The sequence below is a fragment of the Apteryx rowi genome, unplaced genomic scaffold, assembly GCF_003343035.1.
Source record: "Apteryx rowi isolate R43461 unplaced genomic scaffold, aptRow1 scaffold_235, whole genome shotgun sequence".
Taxonomy (NCBI): domain Eukaryota; kingdom Metazoa; phylum Chordata; class Aves; order Apterygiformes; family Apterygidae; genus Apteryx; species Apteryx rowi.
The window spans coordinates 1,272,018-1,297,224 of record NW_020448697.1 but is presented as its reverse complement, the minus strand read 5'-3'; the positions used below and the strand labels follow the sequence as shown (position 1 = coordinate 1,297,224).

Genomic DNA, 25,207 nt, shown 5'->3' with positions numbered 1-25,207 from the left:
ATGCAGACTGAAACTGGCCCAGGGTAATGGATGATGGCAGGAGAGGCAGGGCGAGATGAACTCAAACAGTCTTTGCTGATGAAGGACAGTGTATTAACTGAGATGCAGCTAGTGTCACAACCAAAGGAAAAGTTGTATTGAATCGTTTTTAATTAAAATACCTAAAAAAGGCTTACAGCAGATGAGATTATTCTGACTTTCAACTTCCTCATATGTTAGAGACCCATGGTGTAGTATTCAGACAAGAAACATTCTTGGAACATTCTTGAATCCTTCTGGAGTCAGGTCTGAGATTCCTTATAAGGTATCCTTATGTTTCTAATATCTGCTTTATTCCTTTTGTAGCATAGTTTCCAGATGGTGTGGAGAGTTGCAACTTTCTAAAATGTTCAGAATAAATAAGACTTTATTTCAAATCCTTCTTTCTTTAAAAAATGGTATCTCCTCCTGAATGCCTACTCTGCAGCAAAGTTATTCATATGTGTTGGCAATTCTGAACCTTTTCAGATTCTCTTATAGTTGAGAGTTAATGCATGAGGCTTCATACAGAAATTCTGTGACTAATACTGATGAAAAGTTAGATGGTTCTGTGGGTAATGAGAAAACAAACTAGGGGAATAGTGACCTAGATAGAAACACTAAAAGGCATTGAAAATACCGTTATTTAATACTTTATCACTTTTGCTAGAGCTTTTATGGAAAACGAAGCTTACAGCTGTGATCTTAATTTCCTTCTGTTCTTCATCATCCTAAATACTGTATTGATTAAACAAGGGCAGTAGAATGGTCATAATGATAGGTTTTACATCAAATTTGATTGCAGTTGTGTAGACGGAAACACTTAAATTACTGTTTTTGGCTGGAAGTATCCTAGGTAGGGTGGGGTGGGATAAAGTGTGAGGAATATACATATTTAATACTGCTCTTTCTTTTTTTTAAATTCCAGAGTGTCCTCCTTGCTTATATTGAGTAGGTGTTGATGGGAGGAAGAACTCTTAAATAGAGAGAAGTTAAACTTAGAGAGAAGTTGTGCCCTGTGGCATAAGCATTGTAAAGAAAATCTCCTAATGACTTAAGTGAAGTCAGAATGTCATCCTTTTAACCCAACTGTAACAATGTGGGAACTCTCTTATGTTTTGTACATGATTCTATAAGAGATGTTTTAATGTAGCCTGAAGGCTCTGTCTGTCTGTGGTACATCCATATTAAAGTAGAGCCTGTGGTGCACATCTAATACACATTAGACCTTTCTGAGAAATGATGGAAAAATTCTGTCACTGTTATGTTTGAGCAAAATGTTTCAGTGATACGATTTTTTTTTTTTTTTTTTTTAGTGTCTGTCTTCACCTTTTATTGTGTCAAGGATATCTTTAGATCTGATTACAAGGAGAAGGGAAATGTTAATGCTGTTTTTGGAAAAAATCAGGATGCTAGAGTTCTTTACTTGGTCCATTTTGGTAAGCGTGGGAACTGCATAAAACCACTGAAGATTTTTTACTTCTTGTAGCAGCTGTGATTACTTCACTTTTCCCCGTGCGTAGAGGAGATGGAATTAGCTGTTTAAACAGAAAGAGGAAGGACAAAGCTAATTCTGGAAGAAAAATGTTGGAATGACAAGAATTTGGAGAAAACTTACCTGATCGCAGTTTTGAACCACTGATAAAGCTAAACCCCAAGAGGGGGTTAAATATAGATGATAATTTGGGATCATCAGCATTTTTTTTTAAATAGGAAAAGGATTCAGCTGTTTACCTCCAATGTACAACTCTTTAATAGACTCCAGGAGCTGACTCCATGTCCTGAGGGCTTGCTGTTCGAAGTTTGTACTACCTTTAAGCATAATTTAATGTGTTTATTTTCCTAGGCAATTCCCTCTTTGCACTGTAAGTGATGAACTTCCCACGTTTAAAAGGTAGGCTTTCCGCCTGCAGTTACTGTACAGAAGTGAATGGAAGCTGAGGACGTCATTTTGTGTTTCTGTGGGGTGAATAGTGCAGTGAGTACGAAGACAAAGAGGCGAGCCAGCRTAGCAGGCATGAGGTAATATATGTAGTCTGTGTGCCAAACCTGAAATGAGAAACATCTGTAGTTTTTATTTTGAAGTTCTGCTTTATGCAAATGGACTTTATCTGCAAGAGGAAAACTGACAGGAGTGCTATCAGCAATTGAACTGAATTCCTGGTCCTGCTGCTGTCAGTGATGAAAGCAACTCCCTGCCTTCCCTGGCAATGGTAGGAATTTTATTGCTGGGTTGATATTAAATGAATACAGTTAAGTGGTGTCTGTATAGAAGTTATAAAGTGTGTTATGAATTTGAGTCATTGTTTTGCATACTTTATGGACTGGAAACCTGAGAGATTGAGTCCTGGAGTCATTTACATACTGTGTCAAGCTGAGGTTTTTGCTACATTTTTAGCTAACAAGATGCTGTGTTGAACACAGCTTTCTGCTAGTTGAACAGATTTTGTCCTTCACAGTGAAGCCAGGAGAAAGAAAGGTATATTTATGCCTATCTTGTTGCAGTTCAGAATCTGCATCTTGATGTTCAATTTGACAGTAGGGATAAGCCTATTCATTAGCGAGCTGCTGCTGGCTATCAGAAGTGATGCTGTACTCCTTGGCACAGCTTCTAGTCTGGCCCCTTGCTGAGGCAATTTAGGAAATGAAATTAGCAGAAGGCTTTTTTGTAAGTGGGGGTAGTTTTGTGCCTGAACCACTTTCTGTGGGGTCAGAGTGGTAATGCTTGTGCAAGGAAAGCAACAGTAACACATGGCTGGGAAAGGCGACCAGCCTTCGCATAGCAGCTAACCATTAGATGGGATTAGCTGTAATGTCAGACAGCATTCTCGGCTCACACGCTATTTTTGTTGGTGGCATAAGCTAATCGGCTGTACTCTGATGGAAAGGCAGAGATGGGCACCTCTTGCTCTCTGTTGGCTCTTGCATGTAGATTTAACAGAGTGAGCTACGTAATTGTTGTTAACTACCATGGCAAGATTCTCTAAAGCTCATCTGTCAAATTGCCTAATTTATTCTTCTTAGTTCTGCTCCTTCCTTCTAGATTGGATACTTGCCTGCATCAGAGACCTTGTAACTTGTTGGCATAGTTTTATGCAGTGCCATATACATTTATAAAGTCATAGAAATCTCTGCCTTGAGCTAGTGCTGCATTGAAAACAAAGCCAAAACATTATATTTGTAACTTTTGAGAGCTCACAATGAGATACTATTTTGTATGTATGACAAAGTTTTTAGAGCTATAATTATCTGTGAAGAGGGATTGTACAGTTAGCCATTTCTGTGGAAAAAAGGTTTAACTTCATTAAGGAGTTCTAGAGACAAAATAAAACTAGAGATTTGGTGACACAATCCAATTAAAATTTAACTCTTATAAGAAATTAGAGTATGAGGTTTATATTCCTTAAAATACCACCCTAATCAAGTTATCTTAATTGATACTGCCACTCAGGACTGTGTTTACTTTGAGGATTGTACTTTGAGGATTTTCTTCTTTGGGTTTCTTTCTTCTACTTTCGTTTTTCCCCTCTATATTTTTTTTATGATGTTTTTATCTCTGTCCCTTTGTTTGTAATTTGGGCTGGTCTTTCATAGTTGAACACAGTGCTAAAGGAGAATGACACCGACAGATGAATTCTTTTACAAATGAACAGGACAGAATACAAGTATGGTCCTTTATCTGGTAGTATATTTTCAGGCTGCATGAGTGAAAATGCAGGTAAAGACCTCTCTTTCAGTATTCTTCTCCTTAAAAGCTTCCCTCAATATATGTATGTTTTTATCTTTCTTCATGTTTATGATTGCTTTAATCAATTTCTGAATGAAAAGCTAGAAAAACCTAGTTAAATATCTTGCAAGCTCTGTAAAGAAAGCACACTAGTAAGGGCATGAGTCCTCAGGATGAATCATAACTCATCTACATGACCTTGTAAAGTGCTTTTGAGAAACTGAAATATCTAAATTCAGCAGTTAGGGCTGTCATTTCATCTCACTTAGTCCTGCTCATTTTCACACTTAGATTAAGCAGTTTCATCTTCCTACACATTTCATGTGAGAGCAGGGTGTGGGGCCTCTGGTACCTCCGTTCATGGCCAGCTGGTGGAGCCAGGAGCTTCCACCACCTCCAGGGTGTCTGTGGAAAGGGTCCTGAATTTGTCATCTGGCCGTCTTCTCTGAAAACACTGGCAATCCTTTCTTACCAGTGTACTGCTTATCTTAGCCGCAGATCTGAAAACAGGATTTTGGAGAGAAGAGGTTGCATTGTAGACTTCAAACTTGTTTTGGATGTTTGTGTTAATAAAAGCTGTAATTTATTTTGCAGAAGGGTCATAGAGATGAAATGTGCCTAGGAAATATTTGTCTGGGTGTCAGGGTTGGGATGCCAATTTTTAAAAAAATATTTCTGAGAAGATTTATATGTCCACATAATTCTTGGTTTTGCCTGTATCTGCAAGGAATGTTTCTGTGCATGGTTTATTGTATTGTGTCATGAATCCAGCTTCTCTTGCTTGCTCTTTGAAGGAGACTGTTGTTGCATCATTATAAAGACTACCAACCTCCCCCCTCCCCCCATTTTAAACTCCCCCGCCCCCTTTTCCCTTTCTCTCTTTTTGTGTGTTCTTTCCAGCAGTGGAAAAAATAGAGTACTTATTGGCAAAGACTTGCCATGCACCAGACATGAACTGAGGTTTTCTCCAACCTTTCAGCAATAATGATCTTGTAGCTATGATAAGTAAATGTGAACATTTTCCAACTGAAATAAGTTTATTGTTTTAAACTTCTGTTTGCACTTTTTATTCCTAGAATACAACGAACAGTTGAGTGAGAGTCCCTTTGTGCTTGTAGACCTTTCTTTTTAGGAAGATGTGTGGTTACTTAGCCCTRTGGGACAGAGAGAGTGCAGAAGAGAGACTTAACTGCCTGTAAAACTTTAAAGGTCCATTGAGAATGGAGTGTGGAGAAAACTGCAACTGGGCATAAAATTCATAACTTAAACTTGAGTCCTCAATGGTTAGCCCACTAGAATGATGAATTTTAGTTAAGATGTATTTATTTTTTTCCCCAAGGGCAAGGACCAAAACGTCAGAGATTGATCAGCTGTTTCATGAACAACTGTTTTCCATAGGTAACTGGGTGTCTTGCCCTTGATTGTCTGAATTTGTCTTTGTCTATAGTGGTTATTTATTTAATTTTTCCTTGTCTGTATACTTTTTGTGGATATGTTTGCTTTGAATGAAGGATGTAAAGAACATGTCTAGGTCTGTGGATTTTGATAGTTCTTTTCTGCGGAGCAGTTATTGCATTATTTATGGACCTGTACAGTAAGATTTGTGCTCACTCTGGTATGGTCAAGATTCCTTCAGTGTGTATTGGAAGCTTGCTTTGTGTAAGTATAACAACACAAGGGGACTGTTTGAGTAGGAGTGGAGGAATGGGATGAAAATGGAGGGACTTCTTTCTAAATATTATCTTATGAACATCTTCCAGTGTAAGGACTCATTGTTCTGGGTTTTGTTTGTTTGTTTGTTTCCCCCTCTCTCCTCCTCCCCCACCCCCCATGCAAGTTCTGTTTTAGAGCAATATGTTATAATCAGGTGTAGAATTAATGGGATTGCCTTTTTTATTTTAGGAAATTTGTGTTTGGTAACAGGCTGCTATTCGAAAGATATGTTTTGTTTTGTTTCTTTTGTAGAGAGTGATTCTTTTGGATGAAAGTTCTGTTTAGATTGGAGAGGGAGGTGTTTGAGCTTTCTCAGTGAAAGTGCATTGGTGTCTTCTGACATGACTTCATGTCACAGCCTTTTTGATGTGTTTGGGTGATCTTTGGATTAAGAAAAAGTGTCTTGTAAGACTATGCATGGAAAATGATCTCGCATCTTTTCTTTGAGGTGGGCTGTGAAGTGGTCGGCATGTTTCCGGACCGTCTTGGTGCCCATAGCTCTTCGTATGGTCAGGAGAAAATTTCATTTATTGAAATAAAGTTGTTGATGGTGAGAGTGAACTTGAATGACTTTGGCAGCGTGTTTGGGCTGAAATACTGACTCTCTGTCCTCAAAAGAGCTTTGGGCAGACTGTAGTGCCATCATGGCATGAACTATTCTTGTACAGCCTGGTCACGTCCATGGTGACTAGAAAGAGCTTTGCATAGTTGTCAGTTTTGATGGTACTGTAATAAGATCTTGCCTTCAGAGTCATCTGTAGTATAAATTTACACTGTCTCTTTCTGGTGATTCACTTCTGGTCACAATCTGTGTCAAAATCATGGTGTAGAAGAGAAAAATGAGTGTTCTTCAGTAAGGTTGTATCTGCTGTGAAACCCAGTTAAGTCATTTGCTGTTGCTTTTTTTTCCACCATCTAGGTGGATTAACAGATTAACATTATGTTAGCTGCCATATAAAAAAATAAAGTTTTAACATTCAAGGACATTATATTTGGTTCCTAAAATGCCTCTAAAGATGGTGGCGCTATTATTTCGAATGTGTAGATCATGTGAGATCTGTGCATGCCAATGAAGTTAGAAGTGGTAATGATCCAAAATTAACTAACTGTCTCCCTTTCAGCAGTGACTGCCTGCCTTCTGTAATACACAGAAAAAGATGCATGATTTTGCAGAGTGAAATTTCAACAACTGTTCTCTCTTAATAAATAGTCTGCCTCCAGCACTTTATATACTTTGTTAACTGATCTGGTTTAAATGCTTAAGCTGGAAACACAGCATCATATTAGTATATTTAACTGATCAAATATGGGAATTTAGTGAACTCTATATAAACAAGGCCCCTTTGAGGTTTGTTTTGGATCCTGAACATCTGCTATTTGTCATGTTTGCTGTTGGAAATAATGGCTGGGTAAGATAACACTTTCTCTCTTCTGTTTGATTTCCATGAAAAGTAGATTTTCCTGACCCAGTAAGGGATGATAATAGTCAAAATAGTAGTGTACAATTTAGCAGTACATGTATCTATTAGAGATCTTTGCTTGCTTCTCTTGCCCCATCATGAATTTTGGGCAGATGAGCACTAGCTGTTGATTGGCAGGTTTGAGATCCCATCAGCAGGGTAAAGCAGGTATGCTAGCAGAGCAACGGGGAGAACCTTGTACGTTTTTTCCCCATCTTGTGCTCAGTTTGTTTAATGTAGGCTGTTTGCTTCCTGAAAGGTTRTATATTTACAGGGAGCTGTTGAAAAGGAGAGGGGGAGGATAATACAGGGTGCATAGTGTTTGGTGGTTCTTCAGGACTTTGCTCTGAAAGTCTGTTTCAGATAATCAAACTAGTAAATGAACTTTTAAATAATGAGGTGGACTGAAGAGGCCTATATGGTCTTATATTTTCTGTATTATGTCTTCTGATTAGAACTTGGATATTACCCTACATTGAGGATGGGGAGGGGTCTGCTGTCACTTTGAATTGGGTGCATTTGACTTACTGTTGGGATTTTTAATGAGTCTGTTTCTAGTATCTTGTTGTTTGTTTGTTGTTGRGTKTTTTTTTTAGTAATTTATGGGAGTGGATTAAACTAGCTTTGAAAAGCCCTTTTTTTTTTTTCATGTAGACAGTTCATTTTGTAATGGTGTTTTGATGTGCAGATTCACCATGGGACAGCAAGATAAAATAAAAATAATGATGTAGATGCACCATGAAACAGTAAAAAGTTTAGACTCCTGGAATGTGTCATTATGTTGCACATTTTTAAAAAGATAGCTGCTGTGAGGACTTTGTGGTAGGCTAAGAGAGAGAGTTTCTTGGAGGGATCAGCTGCAAGCGTGATCTGTTGGCATGTCTAGAATAGGAAAACAGTCTGTGCTTTTGAACCTGTTCCAGTTCACAACTATTTTCTTGCTTGGGACATTCCTGTTTTAAAGGCAAGAGCTGCCGATAGCGAAAGTGCAGGGAAGTGAAGGAAGCAAGACCGATTCACCCCGTTTCAGCCCCCTTCTCCCTACCTCTGTGCACGGGACAGCTGTAAGGGAAGCGTGTTCTAGAGATGGTGCCGTGGGAGGCTCTTGCTGTGTGCAGCCAGCTGTGTGTCACAGGGAATAGTGAGAGGGAGCGCCTGAGCAAGAGACCTTTCTAGAGCCCAGAGCGTGGTGCAGAGTGACTTGAGTACTTCCATGGAGAGCAAGATGGGATCTGGCGGGCCTGTGCTAAGCCAAAGCTAATAACCTCGGCTGAATTCATGCTGATTTGCGGGTAGCTACTCGCCTGTACCAGCACTTGTCTCTTTGGGCCTACCAGGTCAAGAATCAAGCTTTGAGTTAATTTGGAAATACTGTGGTGCCCTGGATGTAATTGTGCACAGAAACAGCATTCACAGAATAACAGAATAGTTGAGGTTGGAAGGCACCTCTGGAGATTATCTGGTCCAAGCTCCCTTGCTCAAGCAGGGTCAATTAGCAGGTTGTCCAGGACCATATTTAGTCAGGTTTTGAATGTCCCCAAGGATGGAGAACTCCACAACAACAATGAAGAAACATCCCTATTTCCTGCTAACTGTATGTGAAGCTACCACTTTTCAGTATGTTAGATGCTGACACGGAGAGGACGATATGAAGAATGGCACCTCAAGTAGTGTTCTCTTGGGGATCTTGGCCGGGCCTCCTTACCAGCTGTGACTAGTGAGCCACGGACAGTGGCCTTCACGTCTGGTTTCTTTGGTTTCATCTTCTGCCACCTGACCCTTAGACCTGAAAGCTGCTCTGTGGAATGATTAGGAGTGGGGCTGCCCATGCAAGAGACTTTGGGGGAGAAAAGTAAGAAGCATAAAGAAGAGAATAAAGAACACTGCACAAGGAGAGATGGCTGAAATAGAAGGAAGGTGAGGGAGTGATAGATGCTAAAGGCTATGAGAAAAGACAGGAAAGTGTGTTACAGAAAAGAAGAGGTGGTAACTACAAAAGGGAATGAGACAAATGAGAGATAGTATGGCAGAGGCATACTTAAAGCCTCCAGCAGCCCACCTACCGAAAGTAGTGTGTCTTAAATGTCATGTTATAATTAAATAGTGCATACAGTAAAGAAGCACCTATTGTTTTCCTCAATTTAGAAGAGGCTTGCTGAGGAGCTGTTCTCGCTCTGGCTGGTAGATCTAGTGATTCGGCTGCTAAATGGAGTACTTTTTTTTTTATATATATGTATATATATAAAATGTGTGTGTGTTGCACAAACTTTTTTGATTTTTTTTTTTTTTGATTTTGTTGTTGTTTATATCCTTCTGAACTACTTAGTTTAATGGGAAACAAAACCATCTGAAATTAGCAATGAACTGCTGCTGTTGTTGTGGAGGCAAATTCTGTTATGATTTTKCATGGACACTGCTGAAAATGTTTAAATGACCTAAAAATATCCACGTGTAGCATAAGAGAACACTGTATGTGAACTGATACTTCTTCATGAGTCACTTCCTGTTGAAAGTGTTACGCAAAGCTAACTGCTAGAGGGGACGTGCGTGTGTGCCATTATTTATAAAATCAAACGCAGGCTATGCATTTCTTCAACTTTTTTTTAAATGTGGCTCTCTGGAATGAAGCACAAATATGGCAATCAGTATTCTTCCTGTAAACAATGGTCAGATTTATAGAAAATTTTGATGGTCCTCTGGAGTTGCAGTCCATGTACTTTCATTTGTTCTTTGATTATAAAATAAGTAACATAATCTCAAAAAATCCTTGAATGGCAGATCTATTTGCTGATCTGAATTGTGCTTTACAACTGAATCTTTTACCTGTTAATTAAAAAAAAATCAAAATAACCAGAATGAAACAAATCAGTAGATTAATAGATATCTTACAAAGACAGCTTGTGTGCAGCTAGTATGTGCTGCTTGAGTTGGTAGTCCATTTTTTGATAACACTGGTATCTGAAGTCATTCACTAATTTTCAGTGTTATCAAAAAAATCCTTCTGTTCACTGTTTCATTGCTGGTTTGATTTATTTTATCTAGAGTGTGTAGTTTGTGTCATTTGAAATGACTACGTTTGTATTTCAATAGCAAAATCTTCAACTAGTTTCTGTTCCCCAGACTCCTTCATCTCTCTGTGTGTAGTCATATGCTTCTAAAGCAAAATCCTGCTGTGGGCTGAGAATCAGTCCTAAGATAGGAAACATACGATAAGTAAGTTGGTAAAATAAGTGCAAGAACGGTTTAAGGTTCATGTTTTTAAATAACAAAATGTGCTTACCGGAATTTGTTGAGAAACTTCCACCTAACAAACGGATTCTAATTAGAAACTCTGAAACGTTGGTGCAGAGTCTGACTCAAGCCTGAACTAGGAAACAGAGCTCAGTTTTCAACTTGACCAATATTTTGTTGTTGACTTCTGTATTGTACCTACGATGATGGACTTCTGACTTCCGACTTCCTTCTTTATAGGCTCAGATTATTCCTCAGTGGGATGGTTACCTGGTACTGAATCCCTGTGGCGGTCCATAAACATTTCGTCAAGTGGTCAAAGCAATCCTGTCAGAAGACACAGTATAGCTTCCGACAGCGGGGACACTGGGATTGGTACCTCCTGTTCGGATAGTGTGGAAGGTGAGTTGACGTCATTAAAGTTTGGGTGTTTCCGAGAGAGAAACAATCCAAAACATCTTAAAGGTGTGTTTCCTAAAATACTGATACTTTTCCAAAGCTGCTGAGAGCATGCAGTTGTACGTTTTCCTGATTGGATCAAGTCATTGCTTTGGTAAGGGATAATTAATTTTCTTCCGTGTGAGTTGTGTTCATTAACTTTCATCTCTGCCTCAAAGCTTGTACTGGTGTTATATCCTTTGATAATTACAAGCGGTGCCAGATTTGTATGGGGAAGTAATATCTCTTACTAGACCTCTTGATAAACAATTGGGAAAAAGTAGAAAAACTTTAAGGGAGTTGATGAAAGGACAAAGCTTTCTGGCATTTACTGTATGTGTCAGCAAAGAAAGCTTACTCATGGAACTGGGAAGAACATGGGGGATATTGTCTTCTCATTTCTTTGTCACTTCTGCTGAGAAATATGTTTACATTTTATTGCATGGCATTTGGCAGATAGTCAAAGATCTTTAGTGTAAATAAACAATGTCTAAGGATTGGGAAAACTCAGTTTGGACGAAGTCACGATTGCTTGAAGTTGTTCTTGTCAGGGAGGGGTTTGGCCTCTGTGGTAGCAGCGTCTCCATTACGTTGCCATCCTCCCTTTAGCTAGTGGTGGTAATAATTAAGCCTGAATGAGAAAGAGACAAGGCAGTAATAAGCCTCCAAATTGTCTTCTTTTCCCAGCCTAACTTCCCAGTAAGATTTTTTTCAAGAGTAAGATAATGAAAGTGGGACTGTTGTAGGCTTTTCTCCAGGGCCCTTCTATACTTGGTAATTTTTGCAAAAAGAATCCTGAATAGCCGCAATTAGGAAGAGCAGAGATTTGTAAAAGTGTGTTAAGGGACCCTGAATCAGTGTAAGATGGAAGCATCTATAGGAGGCCTGAGCATTCCCGAAGATAGGTCTGAATCTGTCAGAGTTAAGTCTGTTAGACAGACCCCTTTGCACATACGGGAATCCTCTCTACCCTAGTTGCCTTGAATCTGGCATTTGCAAAGTACCTCTGGAGGAGAGTCCTCACAGCTTGCTTTTGGCTTGCTTTCATTTTTAAACCTTTACTAACTCTGGCAAAATAAAGGTTTTACTCGAATTCTTTGATGTAGAACTGAAATGTTAAATTATCATTCAGTGGGGGAGCCTTATTATTTTTTAGGGAGGTAAGGTGGAATAAAGCTCTCTCATAGACACTATACATACATTTACAAGCTGACTCACCCAAGTGTTGTAGAACAGTGTTTTAAGATGCAGCATTTGAATAAAAACAAGTTTTTTTTTTTTTTTCTTGAGGGCTTCCCCATTTGAGGGGTGGCAGGAAGGAGAGGAAATGAAATAGCACCTCTTCATCAGATGTTATTGTGACTGAAGAGGAGAACAGAACGACTGTTGTTAATGGTGGTGGCAGGGGACTGATACAGTAACTCTCAAAACATGTTTGTTAATAAGGTGTTAGCAGTTAACTAATAACTCTGTCCATTTGCACGCTTTTAATAGTGTGTTCTTACAAGCAGCTTTTGAAGTTCCTCACCAGAAAATAAGAGGGGAAAAATTGCTATATTTTGTGCACTAATTTTGTGCATCTGGGAATACTTTGATTATAAGCAATGTTATGTACCCTTAATCTCATCAGTTTCCTGCTGCCATATTTGAACAACTTACAATACCAGAAAAGAAAACATTAAAGAAAAAAAAGAAGGGAAACATAAATATAAAATGCAAGTTAATGGAAGGAGTGTATGACAGATTTGGAAATTGAGTGTAAATACGTTTTTAGTGCAAAGTACAGTTGCCTAAGATACCTAGTTGTCTGCATCTCTCAAACCTTCCCCCCCCCAAAAAAAAAAAAAAAAAAAAAAACATTGTGATTTCTGTGGGGCTGCCAGGCCAGACTTGTAATTGCAGCCTTGATGCTGGCCATCTGCTCTCAATGTGGTGCTTGGAAGGAGCCTTTGGGGATTTTGCAGAGAGGAATTTTTTCACAAGTCAGCAGATCATTACAATTTTTAGCAATGCTCAGAGAACAAAATGTGGCCTTGCTATTTTCTTTCTACTGAGCCTGCTGAAAATCTAAAGCTGAATTTCAGAGTTAACATTAACCTATTTTAACATTGTAAATTGCAGCTTAGTTCAGTTGTGCAGATGCGTAGTTACTAGTAAATACACTGGTGCAGAATATGGAGGTCAAATACATTTTAAGTCTGTTTTCACTGTTTTTCCTTGTATGTTAAATATTCCTTTAAATTCATCTCCTAACTCATACTTTATTTTAGGAGCATTCCTTCTCTGAAATTGCAGTAGTGCCAGGTGGCTTGTGTGTTGGGCTAAAACCTCTATGATTTGGAGGGGAGGTGGATTTTGACAAAGCCAGTAGGAAGAGAAATCTTCTGCATTAAAATGTATTTCATTAGTTGTCTGAATGTTTTGTGCAAAGGTAGGAAAATCAGGAACTGAAATGACTAATTGAGTTTCATTGCTGAAGTTGAGCAATGTTGGTGAGAGCTGGGGGAAGGGAGGTACAGCTGAGGAGGGACATTTAGAAAGCGCAGATGTTGGAATGTTCATTTGAGTAGAATAGACCTTAAACTCCTAATTCAGTGTGTCCTTAATTTAAGGATTCATGTAAAGAGGCATTTTATCTTTGTGTAAAGTACTGTTAATATGTTTTGTTTTGTTCTTGTCAGTAAATGTTTCTGGATACAGATCAGCTTCTGAGCAAGATAAAGATAATTACTGTGTCCTATATGGAACAGGAGGAAAAGGTTTTGATGTGGTCTTTTCCAGGTTCTTTTCTTTCTAAACTTCCCTCTAGGTGTAAATCAACTWCATTATTACCATTTTCACACAAGTCTGGCTGAATAGTTAAATCTCGGGCAGTTATTGCAGTGAGTCGTTAGAAAAATCTTTCTGAAATCGGCAGATACAAAATTTATAGCCTGTGCTTAATAGGGACAAAAGCTAACTCCCAGTGTCAAACAGCTGATGGCTACGCTGTGTGTAGTTCTTCGGATATAGGCTCTCCCCTGAACTGCAGGCATGGCCAAAAGATTATCATTACTTTTTCAGAACTGAAGCTAAAAGAGGAAACAAGGTTAATAGAAGGTGGGTGGCAGAAAAAAAGCTCTTCTCTGCTGGAAAAAGTGGAGGTCTGAAACCATTGTCAGTTATAGGATCTTGTGCCTTATCTCTGTGCAACTTGAAGGTTTTTCAAATGGAAGCAGATTTCAGAAAGAGTTGTAAAACTAAATATTTGAATTCTTTTGATGTAGGAAACTTGATGGTAAACTTGTGAATTATGACTCTTCTACTTTTCTGATCACTTAAAATAGACATTCCAGATTAAAGTGCTTCTGTTACCCTTTAAAATGTGTATTTGGCAAAAAAAAGTGTGATACTGTATGGAAATGTACAACACATTCATGAAACACAAGTGTTTCCTATGCTCCAGCAGCAATAATAACTTCCAGTTTTTAGTAATCCTTGTGTGCCTATGCCAGCCAGCTATCAGAACAGTGTGCATATAACCGTTCTTTCAATACTATTTACCTAAGAAGCTTGAAGTCTATAATTTTAAGCATTTTTCAGACTTTTTTTTTTTTTATTTCAGGCACTTAATCTGTGATTCAGGGTCTCAGTAGAAATGAAACGGGCTGTAAATTTCAGCAAAGCTTTCCCGGGATCAGTGTCTGACTTCAGCCTTTTGGACACGAGTAGTATGAACTAGATATTGATGTGGCAAGATAYAGGGTCCAGGGCTCTGGCAGGCCAAGATGTTTTTCTCTGTCAGATAAACTTGATTTGCAGTAGAAAGATCCTTATAAATTATACCTTTTGCTCTTTTAGTAAATGTAGTTTTTGGCCTGCCATTTGTGGTTGCAAGTGAATAGGCATGAAAATTTATGCAACCTTGTGCTTTTCTGGAAGAGAGAGAGATCTGATGCAGAAGGCAGAGCTGTCACTTTTTTACTGGGGATTTGGTGTTCTGCTAGTTTGTTTTAACTTTTTAAATTAAGCCTTGTAGAAATGCTGATTGAAGATAGTTGGGTAGGTGTGCCTGTTTTCATATAGAAATCTGAATAAATGTGGTTTGTTAACAATTTAAGACATTGTTCCTTAGTTATATACAGAGGTTGCCTTTGGGAGAGGAATTTCACAAGTGGTGGTTTGGGGAATATCAYAGACTTGATGCAGCATGCTTGATATACTGTTGTTACATTTTGCATAGACATGACTTCTCTGGAATATTTAAATGATAGACTAGGAAATCGTTTTAATGTTACAAGGCCCAGAGGAGTCTCTTGTCTCTCATTTTGAGCTGAATTTGTTACATTTTAAACTCATTAAAAAAAATCTAATTAGTTCAATTTAATTGCAGCGTTTCTTGATACACCAGGGAACATGGTGCAGCCAGCTCTGAAGTTATTTTATTTTGCTATTTCAAGCCTTCCTCCTCCAGCTCCTCAGCATAGTATTCCAAAATCTTTTTTTTTTTTTTTGACTGAAGTAAAAAACCTAAAAGTAGCTATTGAACTTAACTTAGTCAAAGGTAGAATTGAATTTTGGCAGATAAAATGTAGTTATTCATAACTTGCAAGTGTTACTTTATTGTTTAGGTCAGTATTTTGCTAAAGATAGTGGGAATGACAACGTACATGGGTCAAGTATTACTAATTTGCGCTGTCCATTTCGGTGCAAGTCAGGAAGGTACAACAGCACGAGGATCTTGGATCTTGAGAGCTGACAAATTCCCTTTTTGCTCCTTGTCTCGGGGTTCGATAATTTTGGAATGTGATGTGTTTTCAGAAAAATCCCTGAACTTTTCTGCATTGAGGTCAATCTTGAAGACTTTGGAGCCTGGCGAGTAGTGGCGTAAGTTTGGTGGAGTAGCTCCACTGTTTGGAGGGAAGCAACTAGTTACCCTGGAGCCGCTCTTCCTCGGGTTCCTTCCTCCTCGCTTGCCCAGTCTCGCGCTCCGCAGCAGCGTGCTGCCTGCTGCGAGTCAGGCTTGCTGCCTTGCTCAGRTATTATCTATCTTGACAAGCAGAGATGCACACTTAGCGAAAACCTGTATTAAGCTCTTTCTTCTAGAAGAGATACCGTCATCCCTTGATAAAAGGAAAGAATTTATGTTTCTGAGGGAAACATAAGTATTTAATAGTCAGGGTTTTGACTGATTTTTTTCTGGGGTGGTAGGGGGTGGGGAGTGGTAGAATTTGACCAAAGTTTAAATATGGGTTATTTTTTAATAATACATTTCCAGGCTTTAATGGATAGGAAAAAATGATGCTAATAAGGTTCGAGTAAAAAAAGACATGGGGAAATTGCCTCAAATGAGTGTAGTACTCCCTATCTGAACTTGTGTACTCTGAATTTGGAACAGGACTAAACTAGAGGCACTCAGTGGTTCCCCATGTGAGCATGTTCTGTAGAGAGAAATAGATGCTGCCTTAACTTCATACTTGGCTGCTTTTTGTGATAGTTTCCCCATATGAACAAGCTCTTAGTATGCACGTGCTCAGTTTGCCTCACATAAAAACTATGAGCAGGATTTTTCTCCTGCTAGTGAGAGTATTGAATTTATGCCCATTAAACTTGGTGAATTTTGCCTTTAGCTAACATCAGTACCTGATTTTTAAAATAATCACTTCTGTTTATTCTAATAGGAAATAACTCAGTGAAAATGAAATCTTACTTAGGATATGGCAGTATTTGCTGAGATATATGCAAAAATTTATTTCTATCGTATGTACTTTGGAAACTTATGCAATTCTTTGAGCATAATGAATGTGGTTCAGATGGTGAATAAATATAAGGGCATGTGAGAAGTTAATGTGCTAAATATGGACCCTGTCCACACAACACTTGTTGAGATGGAAATTGATTGTGCTCTTGAAAAAATTGACTTTAGTGCAGCCTTCAGACACTTCTAATGCAGTTAGTTAATTCTAGTTCTAATTCATTTGATAATCAAAGCACTGGCATAGCCATCAATGTAACTGTATGTGGTCATGCAGCTGTCGGACAAGAAGGCTCTTGCTCCTAATCCATGCAGATAAGCATCTCCGAGATGTTCTTGGGGGGGGTGTCGTGTCATTTCCCCCCCACACCCCATGAAAGTGAATTCCTGTTTTACAGGAAGGAAATAAAGTGGGATTTTTTTCCTCTTTCTTCCTGCCTCCCCACTCTCCTTCAGTAAATTTTTATTTGTCCTCATAGTAAAGAGGGGAATGATTTAATATTTCTTCATATGTACAGTGCAGCTTCTGCTGCTAAGGGTGGGTCTCAAAAGCTAAATCCGTGTAAGCCTTATAAACAGCAAACAGTTTCTGAGCAGGTGGTCACATGAAACACCAATTTAGAGGAGTAATGCTGGCCAAGGTGAAGTCTAGGGGCGTTATTTTTAATAAGTCGTGTAATCCGTATCTCTTGCAATGTGGTGTGTATCTGGCATTCTGTTAGGAAAACTGGCTTTAAAGCTGACCCGAGGAGGATCATACAAAGATCTTGTTGATATTTAGGTTAGCATTATGGCGCCTGGGTGTGCTAAGCATTATATGCCTTAGAAATTTCATGGAGGACTTTGCACATGTCCTTGTTACTGTTATATCAAAGAAAGCCCTTGGGCGTCCATACGTTCAGCAGTTCTGTACCTTGGGGTCTCTTGGAGTGTAGCAGGAATGAGATCAGAGAATTGCAAGAGAGGAAAATTTTGAACCTTAAACTACCTGAGTATGAACGCTGGAAGGATACTTTGTAACTACTCAGTCTCTAACCTATATATTTAAATAAATTCAAGCAGCATTTGCAGCCTTCCCTGGGGAAAAAAAATCACATGACTCCTTTTTAATCCTTACCACTATAAATGAAGTAGTGAGGTTAGTGATAGACCATAGTCATTTGGGGTGTAGGCAGTGAGTGGCTTAGCYTCCTGCCGAGCCTGGAAGGGGCTGCTGGTGCTGCCTGGCCTTCTGGCTCTTGACTTGGCAGAGAAGACTGGTTGTAGCCCCTGTAGAAAGGTTTGTAAATCCTTGTTTTCTAACAGTTTTACACCACCACCTAATTCTGGAGGGCTTTTTCTTTGCTCTTAGTCTTTATTCAAAAGATCTGTTGCTACCTTAGTGATTAAGCAGAGATAATACTCTTATTCTTTGTATAAAGTTAGTGTGTTTAACATCACCTTTTATTTTAGCTGAGATTTCAAAGTAGTGATGATAACTTATGTAAACACCTTCGAAATAGAATATAAAAAGACTACCCATTAAAGAAAATCATTTTCAGAGCCTCCTTTGTGTTTCTCTGTGCTCAGCCGGATGGACTTTTTAGATGGATTTCAGCAGTAATAAGGACGTAGTGAGCAGGAGCAGTGTGCACCGAGCACTCTTGCCTGAAGCGTATTGACTCGCTTGGTCTCACTTCCTTCTTCTCACCAGCTTCCTTCAGGTTGGGGGAAGTGTGTGTGTGTGAGAGAGAGAAGAATATGCGTGTTGAGCAGCAAATGAGAAGTGTGAGTAGCTACCCAGGGTTTTAGGTGGAATGAAATAGTTTTGAATTGGGGTTGGGAGTGAATTGAGGGAAGAGGAAGAAAAAAACGCAAAACAAACTCTGAGCGGACAGGCAACCATTCTTTCAGTTTGCAGTAACCTCCCCAGAATGATGGTTGGTAACAGCAAGTCGGAGAGTTTTCAGGCAGAATAGGTGCAGGTCTGGTGCTTTTATGTGTTGACTTCCTTTGAGAACTGTGGCTAAAAATCTGTTTTGTTTTTAAAGCAGTTATTATCACAGTACTCTTTTCTTTTGACCATCTTAAATGCTTCTTACAGAATCAAACTTTGAAGAAAAATTTTTTGCTTTTTTTTCCCCCCCCAAATGCAAAGATGGTAAAAGAAAAAATTTTTTTCTTTCAATATTTTTTCGCCCTTCCTTTTAAAGGGCTGACATGGCAAGATTTTGCTGTGACAGTAATTGCATGCATGTCAGCTGCAGTCAAGGAGGGCTGCATTGCAGAAGTGTAGTCAGCTGGGCAGAGGTCGTTTCATTTCCACTGAAAGGGAGCAACTCTTCCTTCTACAAAGTTTCTTTTAAATGTGTGCTTGGCTAATATTCTTTTACATTATATTGAGCTTTCAATAGTCTTTTTTGCTATAGCTTTTTACTTCCTAGTCCTTCATTTTTTTTAAAGCATTATATTAAAAAGTTGTATACATGTGTTTCTCTTACTCGTTCAGATTGGAGAGATCACTAGAACATGTAACTTGAGATGAGCAGAGTGGGCAGTAATCCTAGGAAGAGAATAGTTTGATAGCCTAAAAGGATTTGTTAATTGAGAAGGAGAATCTTGGTTTATTCTATGTAATGAATCATTTCTGTTTTAGGTATTGTTACAGTAATGAGATGTTCTCTTTAAAATGTTTTTTTTCCTTTAAATGTAGATATTAGTTTTCATGAGTATTGTAGGCCTGAGAACTTGTGCAATAAATAAAATGTCATCTTCCCTTTGCAAAAAGAAAGCTGCAAATATGACTGCAATCACCTGTATGCTACGATGTTAAATAATTTCTCTGCTCTATAGTGTTTATGTTGCCAGTGGATTTTTAAAGCCCCTAGAGCTGATGGTTGTATTCTCACACCGCCGCGTTGTTTGTAGTCTCACGTTGTTCATAAGGGCTGCTTCTGGTTTAGCCTTGTAGTAGCGGGAAGGTGTGACCCTGTTTCACAGCCACCTCCCGCACAGTAGCAGAGCACTACCATGTCACTTTACTTTAGGTTTGGAGAACTTGAGGAATTGTGTCTTGCTTCAGTTGCTTACCTATATGTAATAGTAGATTTATCCAAGTGGGTCATGATGATGCACCTCCAACTCTGATAGAGAGCATGTCTAGCAGGAAGACGATGCTTCCCAGTTTAAAGCACTTCTGTATTTTCAGCTAAAATACAGAAATGTAAAAGTACTGTCAGTACTATGTTATTAATTCATTGTAAATGGAAGTATTTGATATTGAAGAAAACTGAACAGTAACTGGGTGCTAAAGGGAATTCATTCATTATTGGAGAAAACACTTTCCATTGGTACCATTGGTATAAGTGGATTGAATTTCTTGGTCTGATAGCTCATAGTTTTACCTTTTTCTTTCTTTTCTTTTTTTTTTTTCCCTCTCTCTCACAGTAGTAAGATTTTTTTGGGGATGTCATGCAAGGAAAAAGTTTTTTAATTCAAAATCTAGTTGTGTTTAAAGAGGAATCAGTATGAATAAATCAGGAGAACAGAGACTCTACTCCCAAGTGGATATTTCTGCATTTGAAATTTAGCTTTAAAGCTGTGTACAGAAGATAATGTAAATAGTATGTTAAAATTATCTGGAGGGAAAAAAAAAGTCAGTACATAGTCTGTAGACTAGTCTTCCATATACAAAATGTAGATGAGCCTTTCTGGTCCACTTTTTGCTAACTCCAAGTGAACTATTTGTTGTGTTCATTAGGATATGCCAGCTAGCACAAAGTGACCTGTTCTGAGCATCAGCACTTGGTATACAGGTTCAAAACTGGGCTGAACTGAACTTTTTGCTTAAGATGTGTCTTCTTGTTGCTCCGTTGTTGAGACCTAAACAGTATCAGCAGTGTTCATGCTGCTTAAGAAGGGGGGGGAGGGGCAGCACAAAACTAGAGGCTCTGTCCCCCCCCCCCCCCCCCCCCCCCCCCGCAGCAGGATGCTCAGGGAAATACAGCAGTAATTAGCCTTTTGATTTGGGATGAGGGCTGCGACCCTTGTCCCTTTCGTCCTCTTTCACTTGAAAGAAGCTCTGCTCACTGTAACTTCACAATAAAAGAGCAAAGGAATGGTGCTACAGACTCGAGGCATCTCAGTATGCTTGAGGCTTGAGCCAGTTGCTAAGAAAATGTAAGGCTATATTTTAATTGGAAAAAAAAACAACCCTCTTTTCTTTTCGTCTTGATGACTTAGCAGTATTACTGAAAAAAATAATGTTTAAGCTTTGAAAGAGTGAATCTGAAAGGCAAATATTTTTATTTCAGTAATAAGTCTTCCATGCGATCTCTTTGAACTCCTTAGTTTTCTGCCTGTGATGCTCTTTGTTTTTCTTAAAATCTGGCTTCAGGTTAGGTCTTTTTGTCTGGATGTAGATCCTTTGCTCGCTTTTGTTCAGAGCGAAATCTGCTTAGAGCCTATAAGTTCAGATTCATCCTGTGGACAGCAGAATCGACCCTGGCCCCTGTGAGAGGAAGCTTTGTTTCCCTTTTATTTTATTTTTTTAAACAACCCACAAGCAAAAACCATAACTTTCCTGTCTACTGTGAAATCCTTAATGCTTCCCCTGCCCCACCGTTAGCCAAATCCTCTGTGATGAAGTGACCATATGTAGGCTCTGTGAAGGTTTGTTGGTTTATTTTAGGACCCTCTATTGATAACAAACCTCTTAAAGTATGAATTTGCCTTTTGACTATTTTAAAATTGTTGGAGGGGAAAAGGCTTCCATTAAAGGGGTTTTTTCCACTGCAATTTTATGCTCTTGTCCTGTAGTTATCCTGTGTAATCAGCTGAAAATCTTACACAGCATTTTGCTTATGAAAACAAATAAAAATTATGTAATGCATAGCTTTTTAGTGAATATTCAGGTTTTTTTCTGCAGAAAACCGCTTGGAGGCAACCCTATCCAGAAATGTCAGTTGTGCAGATCTGAAGACTGTCTTGTGTGTATATTGTTTTTCTTTCTGATCTTGGTAGCTAATAGAGATTTTTTTAAAAGGAAAATGAGGGAATTTAGATGTGTATGTAAGAATAAAATTATGTACTTTTTAGAGGGGGAAAAAGTTGACTGGCAAGAAAAAATACAATGTTTTATTCCTTCTACTGCAGAGACTTTATTCCTAGACAGCAGTCACCTGTGCAGCTTTTTCTAGGTTTCTTCTAATAAGCGTGAGAAACAAAATAGTATTTTTCATATAGATGATATGTTAGCACTTGGCTCGGTGGAGAAAGCAGTAGGGTTTTTTGTTTGATTTTTCTTTAAATCTTGTAAGGAATTGATATACGCTTTTAAAAGAAATTAATACTTTTTTTTTTTTTTTTTTAACACCAACATGATACCATTATGCTGGCAGGGCTGAGACCAAAGACTGGGCTAAGGGTCTGATTCTGTTTTGGTCTGATTCTGTTTCAGTCAGATTAGTAGGAACCTGAGCCTTCCTGTAAAGGGTACAGGAGTAATTTTCTAACTTTAGATAAATTTCTTTCTGTGTGGTGTATGTATAGTACTCCTGTGATGTTCAGGAATTGCACCCTCTCTTGTGCACTGTTCTCCCTGCTGCTCCACTTAACTCCCGAAATAGAAAAGCCAATAACAATAAAATATGCTTGCCAGATGCTTATTATTTGTTACATTTATGGATTACAGATACATAAACTTATCTCTTTCTGCATATTACTATTACACTACAACAATATTTTTCTTGTTCCTCTGGAGGACTGGATCTTTTGGGGTTTTCTTTTTTTTCCCCTTTTGGCCAAAACTTTGTATTGACTGTGGTTTTTTTAGCAAGTCTAGATGCTACAAAACAGAACTTAAGCCGCCCCCCCCAAATCTTACTGTGAAGGACAATGCAGGCTTCCCTGTGTTTGGACTGCTACTCTTAAGTATACAAGATGACTTTTTTTCCCCCCAATTCTTGATGTGGATCTGTGAATCATAAGACTGAACATCCTGTGCATGTTTCTTAAATCCTACAGACTATGATAAACTGTTAGTGACACATCCTTTTGCATTAGGGTTTAGCCTATCCCTGTCAAAGGCTGAAAATAGCTTGTATTTTCAAATATAGAACAATCATTTAGACTGACTTAAATGACAGCCTTTTTTGTATAAAGTGACATGAGAGTTTCAGTCTTCCCATCTATGAGTTTTACTGCAGGAGCACCTAGAGACTCCAGACAGGGTTATAGTTTATTGTTTTACCTTGTGTACAAATGCTGAAAATCAGATGCTTGAATTTTAACTGGGTGAAAGACCTATTTGGAGTAAACTTCTCCTTGAGAAGTGACACTATTAGGAATATTCCTTTCTTCCTCACTACATCAGCTATCTATATGCAGTCAGTCTTTGCTGTTGACAGTGATGACAAGATTTTAATTCYAACTAGCTCAGCTCAATAAGTGAATTAAGAATATGTTCGGTGTGCCTAAGAAAGGAAGGGAGTGTGATTCGCAGGGGTCCAAAATCATTAGTTGTGGTTCTGCTCAAGTGTTAGAAAGAAAGCTTAATGGCCAGAAGTCTATTGAAAAATTTTGAGACAATTAATTGTTAAGAGTTCAAATGATGTGTGGTGGTTTTTTTATTTTCGTTTTGGCAGTAATAAACTGGCAAGTTCGTCTTAGAACTATTTAGTAAAAGGAGCATGCTGATAAAAGATTGACTAGTATAGCATGATGATATTTTTATTTAACTGTTGTGTATCAATCTGATGCTTAAAAGCAGTACTCTTAAAATTCTCATTTATTTATTACTATGGCAAATGTATGTGTAATGCACGCTACTGGTTTGTGTATGTTATCTGACTTTCATAACCTAAAATTACCTTGAATAGGTAGTAAATTGTAAATTAAGTTCTGTAAACTCCAGGTAACGTTCTGCTTTTACATATGCAAAAGTCTTGTTGATCTAGATTATAACTGTTTTCCATCTAGTAGGAGAACTTTAACTTCAACTTCTAATTTTTTTTTTTTAAGTTATCAACATAAAAAATAAAGATTGGCCCCTCAATAAGGTGCTTGAAATCAGATGCATGTAAGCATGAGAACAGAGCTGTAGGAAGGACCAGTCTTGGAAGAGAAGTGGAACGCAGCTTAAGGCAAGGGTTCATAGGAAACCTCGCCTCTCTCAAAGTTTGAGACTTGCACTGTACGTTTGTTCTGTTGGTTGGCGCTGCTCGTGCAAATAAAAACTTTTTTTGCCCTATGTAGACTAGGAGAAAAATCCTAATGAATTAAAAAAAAAAATCCTTATGAATAAAACAGTAGCAGTTTTTGCAGAGGCTGCTTGGGTTATTAATGTTTTATCTGTTGTCTAATATAGCCTCCAGAAAATTCATTAGTGAGGCAAATCATGGCCTCTCTAGAACTGGAAGTTACTTGCCCTGTGACATATGGTCTGAACTTGATCTTCTGTTACCTTAGCTCCCCTTTCAGCTCCCATTGGCTCTGCCAGCTTCAGGACTGCTGGTCTGTTCTTCTTGTAAAGGCCCCATCTGCCTTCCCCCTGCGGTGCTGAAGGGGAAAAGGGCAGGGGGGAAGGCGACCTGAAGTAGTCCTAAGATGGGCCTTTCCAGGAAACCTGCCTCACCTGCAGCAAATACTCAAATTACCTTATTCCTTCAGGCTTGGGAGCTAGGCTAAAGGAATTGTGTGCTGCCTGCTCAGCTGGATTAGTTGTACCTGCAACTCACAGCTGACCCAACTGCCCCAGGTGAAAGAGGTTTTCCCTAAGGGTGGTGGAAGGCTGCTGCTGACCAGACTACATGTTCTGTAGTCTTTGACATAACCTCTAAGGATCCTAGTGGCTCAATTCTCCTTGTAAAACTGTGGCCTTGAGAATCGTCTTTGGGCTTAAAAAGAGTAATGTGTGGTATAAATAAGAGAAGGAACAGACTTTGATTAGTGAGGTAGGATTTCTGCTCTTATTGTATGTTCCTGACAGTGCTGGAGCACTTTTTCGGTCTTGTTTTCATTTGTCAAATTTGGTCTGTTTGTGAGAGTTGTTTTATTTTTCTAAATGTTGAGATTAGTATCAGTACGTGATATGCAGATGCAGTATATATTTGGTCTACTGAGTGAATAGTGAAAGCTGCAGGTTTTGTGCGTACCCATGGATTTCTGATTATTTTTTGAATGGAATTTGGGATGGGATATTTTTGAAGGAGTTGAGGAACATGAAAAATCCAGAGGCTCTTAAATATGTACTTCTGAAGTTTTGGGAGTTTGGAAGTTTGAGAATGGGTATGAATGTATATATCTTTAGTTTTGGCAGGTAGCGTAGTCTGGTAGGTTTAAAACGTGTTTCTGTGCCAAGAGGCTGTTCTTGTTTACACTACTCCCCTGGGAGCAGTATACCTTTAATTTACTGTAGCAGTTGAAAAACAGTAATTAAATTGTTACTTACATGAGCAGGTATTATTTCAGCTGTTGGGTTGTGGGACTTGGTGGAACGGTGAATGTGATGGAGTTCTGTGTTTCCTAAGCCGTGTGTCAGCCTTTGGGAAGCAAGGATATTATTTCTGAAACCTTTTGATATGTGATGTTGGTTAAGTCGCTTCATTTCTCTCACATGCTTCTGTGGGTAGCTTCATGAATGTGCATTGTATGAGAGAATTTGTGTGCATATATATGCATAACACAGTATATCATGTTTATTTTTTTCTAAGATCATTGGCCTACAAAAGCAAGAGTATCAGTTAAAAGCTAAAAATAAAGTACAGAAGCACAAGATAACAACTATTTGGGCTTTTTGTTAAGGAACTGTTCTTGCATTCAGTATTTGCAACTATGTTATTGGCACAGTTTTGGTGTTTTCATTAATCTATCATTTCAATATTGTACTTGTGCCTAAGTTGCCTACAG

At 38.6% G+C, this 25,207-nt stretch overlaps 1 protein-coding gene across 1 annotated transcript in view; it reads left to right on the top strand.

Moving 5' to 3' along the window:
- The window catches only part of CEP85L (centrosomal protein 85 like), a 123,117-nt gene that overhangs the window by 5,965 nt on the left and 91,945 nt on the right, over positions 1 to 25,207 (top strand). The window contains exon 2 of the mRNA XM_026065979.1: positions 10,390 to 10,551. Coding sequence (XP_025921764.1) covers positions 10,390 to 10,551 — 162 coding nt within the window. The remainder of the gene's footprint in view (positions 1 to 10,389; positions 10,552 to 25,207) is intronic.